Source organism: Periophthalmus magnuspinnatus, chromosome 5 (genome assembly GCF_009829125.3).
Source record: "Periophthalmus magnuspinnatus isolate fPerMag1 chromosome 5, fPerMag1.2.pri, whole genome shotgun sequence".
In the NCBI taxonomy this organism is placed as follows: domain Eukaryota; kingdom Metazoa; phylum Chordata; class Actinopteri; order Gobiiformes; family Gobiidae; genus Periophthalmus; species Periophthalmus magnuspinnatus.
Window position 1 is genome coordinate 398363 of NC_047130.1, and position 11454 is coordinate 409816.

Below are 11454 nucleotides of genomic sequence, written 5' to 3' on the forward strand. Positions count from 1 at the left end.
AAATATATTACTTCAGATGTCTGTATATAGTTTTAAAAATATATATATTTAGATGTTGTCATAAACACTACGCAGTGTTTATTTAATGATGTGGATGTGCGCAGCTGCAGCAGAGTTTGAATTCACGTTTTCACAGATACAGTTTTTGATGATTGTTCCTGACCTAATTTCAACAGACCCGAGACAGAGAAACCCCCCCCCCCCGTTTGTGAACTTTGTTCACAAACGATGGCAATAAAAGGATTCTGATCTGATTCTGATCTGATTCTGATTCTGAAACTCTAAAAATGACACAAACAGTGCGTTTATGTATCGACATCATTTATATATTTATATCGCACCGTCCAGCAGGGGGCGGACTGTACATACACACACAGTACGGCAGGGGGCGCACATACACACACAGTACGGCAGGGGGCGCACATACACACACAGTACGGCAGGGGGCGCACATACACACACAGTACGGCAGGGGGCGCTGTGGCCCGCGCGGCTCAGGCGGAAGTTGCAGCTTGTGTTTCATTCAACATAAAGAAAACCGCGCAGAGCCTGGTCTTTCAAGCATTTACAGAAGAAAACACGTAAATGCGGGTGAGTAAAGACTTTGTTCAGCACCAAAATGAACACAAATAATTTATACTCATCATGATTAAGTCATTATTTACACTGAACTTTTGAAATGTCGCCTTCTGTGTCCGACCTCAAAGACGTAAGCTATAAGGAGCTGCTAGGCTAACGGCTAACCACAGCTAACTAGAGCTAACAGCTAACCATAACTAACCACAGCTAACAGCTAACCATAACTAACCACAGCTAACCATAACTAACCAGAGCTAACTAGAGCTAACAGCTAACCATAACTAACCACAGCTGACCATAACTAACCAGAGCTAACTAGAGCTAACCACAGCTGACCAGAGCTAACCACAGTAACTCGAGCTCTAGAGCCGGTTTATCAGACTCACATCACGCTGCATGTTTGTCCTGTTCTCACACAGTCTTAAAGTGTTTAGTCTGTTTACTTTGTTTGAACTGTATTTAAACTGTATTTAAACTATATTTAAGCTGTATTTAAGGTGTATTTAAAGTATATTTAAGCTGTATCTGTGTGTGGATGGACCTTTGTACATAAACACTTCACTCATCGACGCCATGTTGGAAATATTTGGCTGTTTTACCCAGAGACTCCCAGAGAAAACAAACATGAAGAGAAAAAACAAGCTACAGATCTGTTTTTTAACATTTGCGTAACACATGCATTTAATTTGGAGATTCTAGATGAGATTAAGAACAAATAGTTAAACATTAAAATGCTCCAGTCCAGAAGAACATTCATGTTTTTGGTGAGTGGTGGTTTATCAGAAGCTGCAAAGAATAAATAAATGATGCCCCTAACATTTAAAGGATAATGTTCTTGTCTTACCCGTGTGTTTAACCAGGCCTCTGTTTTTAAGACTCTCTCCCTTTTCTCTGTGAAGTTCCTCCGGTCGGGCTGTTTAAGCTTTAATGTTTAGAGCTGCACTTGACTAAAGACAGGCCTTTTCAGTTGATGAAAAAATGGGGCAGGCAAAAACTCTGAAAACTATAACATCTCTATGTATCTGACCCAAAGTGTAAGACACGACTGTGCTGCAGTTCATCCAGAAAAAGTATTAGGAAATAAAGTATTTATATAAAGACAGATGAAACTGTTTTTGTTTCTGTCAAAAATGACAAATCTTCAGCTGACTCGCTCAGTATTTCCTGCTTTTAGCTGTTTGTATAAATTTATGTAACTAATCCTTGACTATTAAAATTTTAGTTTGACTAAGACACGATCGAACGATTAAAAAAAACATCTAAAGGCCCACAGCCCCAGATCAAGTGTTACATAATACAAGACAGTGACAGCGTTAGCATCACTGCACGTCTTACTTCGGTGATTAAAATAACATATTTGTGCGTATAACTTGTTTAGCTGAGGTCGACTGGAGCAGATTACAGGGGAAACACTGAACAGTGACTGCTCTTCTCTCTTCAGACACTGAAAAGACTGAAACTGGACAGAGGCATCGAAGGAGTGTTCTACTAAACACTGAGGTATGCACACGTCACAAAAAGGTGCATTTATATATTGTATTTTATTAATTGATGAGGTTTTTATGCATTGTACTTGTATTGTACTATTGTTTAAAAAAAAACAAAAAAAAAAACTGACATAATGGATTAAGAAATACAGCACAAAAGGTTATTTTAAAAAATACAAACACATGTTCTCAAATCGATTTAAGTTCAGTTTGCAGTTCCAGCTCAAAACTAATGACTGATATTATTGAAGAGGGATTTATGTTACTGCACAAATCATCTCACCTTTTAGTTTCAACTACGTCAGCTCTGGTTAGATTGAGATTTAAGATGTTAAATACCCGTCTCGTTCCTTCAAAAGTGTTCTGACTGATAAATATAAATGTGATGAATATATAAAATCGTAGCAGCTTCTCGGGTCGTTCCACGGCTTTTTTCTGTAACGTTGACATTTCATTTGCTAATTTATCCCTGAAGGATGGACAAAATGTCCATAAATATATTTAACGTTCAATCCAGAGGTCTACTTTTTCTCTCACATTCTTTGGGTCTAATTTCATAAAACTGGAATGGAAAATACACATTTGTATGCTTTCTTCTAGACAAAGTAATTATAAAAGTATCTTCAAATGGCTTGACATTTTGTTGTGTTTTATTTTTATTTTGGGTTGCCTAATTTTTACACCATTAGCAAAATTGCAAGATTAGTTTTTTTTTGTTTCCTTCTACGTTTTAGTTTGTTTTTATTTCATTATTTTTCTTTTTACAATTCACACAGAACCTAACTTCACTTCAAATTTTGGCTGCACAAAACTGTTTCTGTTCTGACAGTCTTCAGTTTCTTGGCTTTTATAAAATGCTTGGTAAATTGTGTTATTTAATATATCCACAGAAGATGTCGATGTTGTGCTTCAGAAGTCGAGTCAAATGTATTTTATACCAGGACGATAACCAAATGGTGATGAAAACTTGCTGTTGGAAATCAGGTTTAATCACATAAAATGTTGGAAAACTTCTGTAGGTTGAACATCAAACTTGTTCAGTTGCTATGACAAAAAAGATTAGAATATTCGAGGTTATAAAATTGAAGTCTTGCACCTGCAGCATTAAACAGCTGCAGTAATAATTAAAGGCCACGTTTGACGTCTAATCCTCAAAGTGTCATTTCCACAGAGCTGTGTGTGACGTCTGATCCACAGACTCTACACTGTTGATGTCTTATACAAAGAGGATTTGTAGCTTTTGTTTATATTTAAAACTTACAGATTTGGGGTAGGAAACGGGCTTCCCCGTTTCCCGTTGTATTTCCACGGAGCACTGGTTAAGTCAAATTGACTGATCAGTGATTTCATTTTAACGTCAATTTCAACAGCCATTTGCTGTTTTCCATTTTTAAAGTTGCGCTGTGCTTAAATTTGCAGTTTGCCTTCATAGCTTTGTGTCCATAATTTTACACATTTGTTCTTCAAGATCTTTGATTTAATTACTGCCATGTTTCAGGACCGGACAGAAATTTAAAGAAGCTTTTTGCGTGAAACCTATTTCCCTGTTTTTGAGTCGAAGACAGAAGATCTTTAGCCTCGGGGTTGAGTCATGTCTCGCAGACGAAGTCGCAGCTCATCACCTCCCGTCCCCTACCACCCGTGCAACAGTAGTGATCCACGAGATCTCGAGAGGCGCATTTTTGTCGGGAATTTGCCAACCTCTGAAATGGACAAGAAGGATTTAGAAGAGATGTTCCGCCCGTATGGAAAGGTTCTCGGTCAGTAATTTAAACACTTCGATTTTCCAGCCTTAAATTTCATCATCATAAATCTACATTTATCAGATTTCTCACAAGAACGAATTTCAGTCAATGTTTTTGAAATGTTTATGGTTTCAGGCGTTTCCCTGTTGCGTGGGTTTGGATTTGTTCAGTTTGATCGTGTTGAGGATGCCGAAGCTGCAAAGGCAGGCCATAAGGGTCGAATATTTAAAGGTTATAAGATAGGTAAGCTTCAACAGTGAATTCAGAAACTGTTCTCTGCCACGAGCACAACATTTACTCGGAAAAGTGTTTTACTGTGTGTCACATCAATTCTGAATCAAAATCCGCCGTATTTTCTGTAACTTTTATGTTTGGCAAATTTATTAAGAAATTTTGGGCTGCATGTTTTAGAAAAAGTGTCTTTTTCTGATAAACTCTGCGATTAGATTTGCAATTTATATTTTGATAATAGAATTCTGTTTTTTTTTTGTTTTGTTTTTTTCATTTTAAGAGGATCCAGAAAAAAAACTGAAATATAAACTAAACTAATACAAGAAATCACATTTCAGAACATGGTTGTACAGATGAAAATGACGGGGTTAGTTAAACAAATATAGTTTTTTGTGGGTGCGATTATTACAGTCACAGTTACAAAAATGTGATTTTCAATATTTGTGCAGCTCTAAAATTTTGATTTGGAAAAAAAGGTGAACTGTTATGTGCAGAGAATTAAATTAATGAAGACTATTCGCTTCCTCAATTTTCTGACGTGTTTTGTGACATTTTCTGGCACCGTTGCTGCATTTGGAACCGTCGGCCATCTTTACATCGTGGAGTTATGACGCCCATTTCACTCGGATGCTGGGAGTTTTGACGCGGCTCCTCAGTTCTGCTACGTGAACAGACAAATGATTTGTATGTCACTGTTTTCATCGTTTGGATTGATTTATTTTCAGATGTAAATATGGCTGTGGAGCGACGAAACCAAAAAGCACAAGCACAGCAGAGCCCCCCACGAAGGTAAAGTTAAGCAGAATGGGTCTGATGGACTTCCATCTCCGTAGATGCACATTTTAACTCGGCCTGTCCTTCAAGCAGCGATATCCACTAAACTACTCGTAACGCGACACAACGGACTTAGTCTTGTTCTTTACTGCACCGTCTATTTTACATTTAAACACCACAACTGTGTTGAAATAAAATGACAATTAAAAGGCACATTTAAGTGGTTTTGTATTCAATGTTTTTGACAGTAATTTAACATCAGCCTGAGCTGAAGTACTAAACCTGAAGGTTTATGCATTAAAATGATGAGACTAAATGGACTCATCGCTGATGAACCGTCATCAAGCAAAGCTGATTTTGAGGTCTTTGCTCACAATAAAATGATTTGAGATCTTGTTTCACAAAAACTTTGCATCCATCAACTTTGTCCAGAATTGATTGATTCCCCACACGTGTGTGCGTGAGAAGAGATGGTCAGTGACAAACCGTGACTTTACTTCTCTGGACTGACCAAACGGCTTCTTCTCAAACTGACCCAAGCTCCGGTTTGTCTTGTGTGTGAAAACAAATCTAAACTAAAGTTGCAGAAAAATGTTCACAAACTGCGGTTTGTTCCTGGATCGGGTCGACCTGCGTTGGAAGGTGAACCTGGTGAAATCGTGGAGGTTGAATTTCATTTTCTGTTTTGGAACTATTGCGCTAAAAAAAAAAGAACAAAAATGAAACATTTTGACATTTTCAAGTCAAATCTACGACTTAATTCTACACACGTTTGTTGACTTGTGTAATTTGACTCGGCTGCAGCGGTGAACGAATCATCTGATGGTTTGACGTGTTAAATGTGTCAGTTTTCATTCCTACTGTTGAGTTTATTTGCAGTGTTCACTTGTTCTAGTTCACACAGTGGCTAATATTTACTGAGCCCAGGACAAAATATTGGTGTTGATGGTTTCGTTTTTAAACACGTATCACTGGACTTTTCCAGAAGAACAATGACTCATGTATGAAGTGAATTTACAGGAATCTCACCTTGAAGGTTCAAAATGCTGTTGCATTTTTTAGTCCCTAAAGAAACACAAATTAGAATAGAAAAGATCACATCTACAACCTTCTTCCTCTAAGTGTTTTCTCCCTCCTCCCAGGCCTCCACCCAGTTCTTATGGAGGGAGAGACCCCCGCCCTCGGTCTCGTTCACCCAATTACAGTCGAGAGGGACGTGAGCCTCGGGACGGCCGCGATGCTCGGGACAGCCGCTCCAGCCGGGACAGTTTCCGCGGCTCTGAGAGCAGAGATAGGTAACACTTCAGATGATTTTTAATGTCAGAAAATCCAACAACACAGACTCATACTTCTGTTCACTTGTGTCATATCAGGGATGAGTATGACCGACATTATCGGGGCGCACCGTCTGAGGACTTTTTTCGTAGAAAAGAGGAGAGTTTCAGGGACTTCAGAGATCCGAGGAATGGACGGCGTGAGCTGGAGGGTACATCAGTTTGTACTTGTACATATGTTGGCGTTGGTACTTTAGTTAAACACAGTTGCTGTGACAGATGATCACATGAGACCAGAGGAGCGACGCCGCAACGAACTCTACAGACAGTATTATGAAGAACTGCAGCGACGCCAGGACTCGGAGCGGCCAGTCGACTGCTCCGTCATTGTGGTCAATAAGGCACAGAAGTAAGTACTAAGAAAAAGAGCGTCCTGCGTCGCCCCCTGCTCGTCTCCACGGTGACATTGTCTGGAATGTTCCCTGTATATGTTTTAGTGTTTTGTCATTACTGTTACCATGACACCTGCGTTCTTACTGTGGTAGTAATACACAGGTCAACTCTACCCCGCGGTCAGCCAGCGGGTCATGTAGCTCCGAGAGGTAAAGGGGCGGGTCCAGACGCTCAGTGAGTGCAGAAAGTGTTCAGACTCATGTTTCACTCTATTTCAGCCATTTGCTAAAATCATTTATTTAAGTTCATTTTTTTCCTCATTAATGTGCAGCACCTCACACTGACAGACACACAACTGTTGATTTTGCAGAATTATTAAAGAAAAAGTGAAATATCACAGGTTACTTTTGACCAGACCATGTGGGTTTTGGTGCGTCTGAGGCTTCTGTCGGTCACTCTGCTCTAAAGCCCCGACTGCTGCAGTGATGCTTGACTTTCTAGAACTTTCTCCCATCTCCCGACTGCATCTCTGGAGCTCAGCCACAGTGATCTTTGGGTTCTTCTTTATCTCTCACCAAAGCTCTTCTCCCCCATTTGCTCAGTTTGGCCGGACGTCCAGCTCTTGGGCGGCTTCTGGTCGTTCCAAACGTCTTCATTTAAGGATCATGGAGGCCTCTCTCTCTTAGAAACCTTAAATGCAGTGGACATGTTTGTATCCTTGAGCAGATCTGTGCCTTTCTGTTCTGTCTGTGAGCTCTTCAGGCTGTTCCTTTGACCTCATGATTCTCATCTGAGCTGCACTGTGAGGTCTGATATAGACGGGGGTGTGGCCTAATCAAGTCCAGTCAGTTTAATCAAACACAGCTGGACTGAAGGAAGGAGTCGAACCATCTGAATGATGATCAGAAGAAATGGACAGAACCCGAGTTAAATACAAGGCCCTGTGATATTTCAGTTTTTCTTTTTTTAATAAATCTGCAAAAATCTCAACCATTTAGTGTTTCTTTGTCCATATGGGGTTCAGTGTGCACATTAATGAGGAAAAAATGAACTTGATGAGCAAATGTCTGCAGTAAAACAGTGAAAAATGTGTCTGAGTCCTTGACCTTCTGTATGTAAGGCACAGTAAACCTCGCCTAACGTTTAACAAACCTGGACAAATCACCTTTGCATTTGCATGTTTTAACTGCAGTAAGAGGGAGACTTCATCCCTCTGCACTTTGAATCAAAGTCCCAAATGAAACAAGCAGAAGCAGCAACAGGGACGAGGAAAAGCACGAGAGGAGCCACAAGAACAGACCAGCTCAACTCTCCTCAAAGCCACATTATCTACAGTCCTATAGTTTTAACACATTGTAACTACAAAAATTATGTTCCAATTACATCTTTATGAGGAAAAGCAGGTGCCGGGCCCTCCTCCTTAGAAGTTACCCACTGTACCTTTAAAGTTACGTGTTCTTGATGAAAGTGTAACGTGTCTTTATGCTGCGCCCTCAGTCGGGAGTACGCTGAGACCGTTGGGAGGAAGGTGCGTGACCTGGGGATGGTGGTGGACCTGATCTTCCTGAACACAGAGGTGTCTCTGACTCAGGCTCTGGAGGATGTGGGACGATCCCGCACTCCCTTCGCCATCATCATTACCCAGCAGCACCAGGTCCATCGCTCCTGCACCGTAAACATCCTGTTTGGGACTCCTCAAGGTGAACACGTCCGGTCCGTGTTTTTGTAAGACGTGTTTTCCTTTTTTAAAATGGTTTATTTTTGCAGAGCATCGTAACATGCCGATGCAAGACGCAATGATGCTGATCGCCCATAACTTTGACACATACAAAGTCGAAAGCCGTGACAAGGAACGTGAAGAAATCGCCCGGAAAGCTGCTAAAATGGCAGATGATGTTCTGCTAAGAGAAGCAGACAGAGAGAGTCACCCAGTGTCTGCTCTCACTCCAATCACACTTCTGTATGAAAACAGGTAAAGATCATAAACTCAGGAGGTCAGGCTTTTATTTTGGAAACTGTTTAAATCTATATTACTGTTTGTAGATTTGTAACCCCAGAGGAGCTGGACATTCTCATTGCATATCTGAAGGACAAAAGGGCCCGACTGGGACGGCCCACTGTAGATACTCTCGCAGGTATGACTTTTTAAACTATTCATCTGCACATGAAATCAGGATAGAAGTGTAAATGTCCCTGTGTCCCACAGCCTCACTGGGAGCTCCTCCTCCTCCTCCTGCTGCGGGACAGCCCCCTCCGAGCCGCCCCCTGTCCTCTGTCCCAGGAGCTTCACCCTCTTCGAGTAACCAGCAGGAGCTGCAGGCGAAAATCCTCAGTCTGTTCACCAACAGCAGCTCCGCCGCGTCTGCGAGTGCTCCCCCTGTAGGCGCAGTACCCTCACAGGGCTACGGCGCCATGGCCCCTTCGTCTCATTCGGCCTCGTCTCAGGCCCCGCCCGGCCCGCACTCCGCACTGGCTCATTCTGCGCCGGCCCAGGGTTACGGCGCTCCGCAGGGCCGTTTGCCTCCGCCTGGGCACAGACCCCCAAACCCTTCAGCTGGGATTAACTTTGACAGCCCCAGTGTGCAGAAAGCTCTGGACACGCTCATGCAGAGCGGACCCTCCCTCAACCACCTGGTGGCTCCAGGAGCTCCACAGCACCCCCCACCCAGACCGGGCCCCGGCATGGGACAGATGGGACAGATGGGACAGATGGGACAGGCGCCCCCGCCCATGTCCATGTACCCTCGGCCGTACTGAGCCCTGGTGTAGACTGTGCTCCTTCTTTGTTCTTCTGAAATCTTAGTTGTGTTTGGGCCTGAATAAGACTAAAGTTTAGTGTTTTATTTTATTTTAAACGTTATAAACTGAACCTTGCACAGATCAGACTTTTGTCCATAAGAGGAAGTGCTGCATGACTTTTGTTTTATAACAGATACTTACCAGCGTTTGTAGTTTAACTGTTGGGTGTTTTTAATTTTTGGAACATTATTAAAAGAAACAAGACAATTAAAAAAATACAAATATACTCCACTGCTGTATTAAAATGGTATTGGTTTATTGCATTTTGTGCTGACAAATCTATAAAATGGAACGGGTATCGCCAGAAGCCATAGATACTGTATAAGCCTTTGAAATGTTAAGATAAAACTACTTTTTCCTCTTTTAATGTACCATGAAACACAATAGAGAATACATGTTTTTATTTGTAATATTTAACTTACACTGACAAAATAAACACCTCCACTAACTGTAGTTATTTACATATAGACCCCCACCCGGCCCTCCACCCGTCACAAAGTACAACACACTCCCACGAAACAAAAAGCACTACAGCTTCACCAGAAAACCAGGTGTTCAAAAGAAAAACAAACTAAATGAGTCAATTCAACAAACTCTAGATGGACTCCACCTGAACTCCACCCAGTGAACACCAGCTCCAGTGAACTCCACCCAGTGAACACCAGCTCCAGTGAACTCCACCAGCTCCAGTGAACTCCACCTACTCCGGTGAACTCCACCCAGTTCGTTTGCTCAGGTTAAATCAGTGATTTTATATTTACTGTTGATACATTTTCCAAATACAGAATATTTAAAGTGTAATTCACTGGAGCTTTGACAGTTTTTCTGTAAATTAAAATACAACACATTTACCATGAAGTGTTTTGATTCTATATTTATATTTAGTGTTAATACAGTGAGTGGCCAGTCCTAAGGTGAGCGTACAAATCATAATACAGTAAATAAATAAATACAGTCTAACTCAAGCAAAATACCTTTAGTACCACAGACACTCAATATTTGAATACACCATGTTCAGGGTAGTTTCATGCACTGAGTTACATAACAGCTGGAGCATGGCTCTGTATGAACAGCACAGACAGTCACCAGATTATTTAACACGCTCCCAGACACACAGTAAATATAGTGCTTGTTCTACTGCTGCTGCCTGGGACCTGTCCTTTGTCCAATTTGTCCTTATACTAAATATATTTGAGTGTTTTTTGACAGACATCCACCTCAGGTAACACGTGTGTTTCAGAGCCCTTTAGTGTCCATGTAAGGATGGAGACTTGGTAATGATCACCGGCAGGTTTGTCTCATGCTACAGTTGTGCAGGCGAACAATCTGATCGGATTGTGGATCAGTGGGAGAGGGGACGTGCTGACCTTTGTCTCATGGGGTCCAGCCAGAGCCACAGCCAGAATTGGAAGCGCAGGTTTATATTCTTTGATCATTTTCCAAAACAACACAGCAATCAAATGTAAAATCCACAGCTGGGTGTGGTGGTGGGTGTGGTGGTGGGTGTGGTGGTGGGTGTGGTGGTGGGGCGGGGGTCGGGGCGGGGGTGGTGGGGGGACGGGGGATGTCGGGGTGATGGGCTCAGGAGGGGTCAGGAGGGGTCAGGGTAGGCTCACCTCACAAATTCAGTAACAAACATTAGAAATGTAACGCTTGTTCTTTTTTGGAAAATTTGTCAAATTTAAAAGTGATGCATGCGTCATTAAATAAACACAGGATGCAAACACAGTCGTTGGTTTGTGGATTGTTTTGGATTATTGCAGTTTAAAACTGCAGCAAATAAACAGGCTTTTTGTTCTCAGATGTGAAGCACTTAAACGCCACCAGAGGTCGGCCTTGGACCGAGTCTACGCTCGAGTTTAGTGCTTCACTGCTCCAGCCCAGAATTTATCAATAGAAAGAATCCAGCCACTTTTGGGACAAATCCTGGTGTTTATGGCCCAAAAGACCAAAGAGAAACGACTCAACACCTTCAGTCACTGAGCAAAACTAAAGTGAGTACAATATTGCACAGAATTGTACAGAACTAAGACTTTCGTCCACAGTGATAAAACAGTGCACAACAAAAGACGAGATTACAGTGAATAAATATTTACAACGTGAGATGACCATATTTAAGATCCATCCATTCACAAAATAAAATCTACGACGTTAAATGAGACTATATGAGCA

At 41.7% G+C, this 11454-nt stretch overlaps 1 protein-coding gene across 1 annotated transcript; it reads left to right on the forward strand.

The window, feature by feature from the left end:
- Positions 1 to 489: 489 nt before the first annotated feature.
- Positions 490 to 9727, forward strand: ncoa5 (nuclear receptor coactivator 5). The gene is made up of 12 exons (XM_033966328.2): positions 490 to 591; positions 2021 to 2079; positions 3565 to 3826; positions 3947 to 4054; positions 4768 to 4831; positions 5959 to 6111; positions 6190 to 6302; positions 6370 to 6499; positions 7981 to 8183; positions 8251 to 8455; positions 8527 to 8618; positions 8690 to 9727. Exons 3-12 carry the CDS (start codon positions 3658 to 3660, stop codon positions 9238 to 9240), a joined length of 1788 nt encoding a protein of 595 aa, XP_033822219.1. The 5' UTR covers positions 490 to 591; positions 2021 to 2079; positions 3565 to 3657; the 3' UTR covers positions 9241 to 9727.
- The last annotated feature ends 1727 nt before the right edge of the window (positions 9728 to 11454 follow it).

Excerpts from the sequence above, each read along its gene's own strand:
- ncoa5 (XM_033966328.2), top strand. The coding sequence starts at position 3,658 with ATGTCTCGCAGACGAAGTCGCAGCTCATCACCTCCCGTCCCCTACCAC. Across the intron at positions 6,500-7,980 it reads GTGGTCAATAAGGCACAGAA|TCGGGAGTACGCTGAGACCG; the intron begins GTAAGTACTAAG and ends CTGCGCCCTCAG. Across the intron at positions 8,619-8,689 it reads CACTGTAGATACTCTCGCAG|CCTCACTGGGAGCTCCTCCT; the intron begins GTATGACTTTTT and ends TGTGTCCCACAG.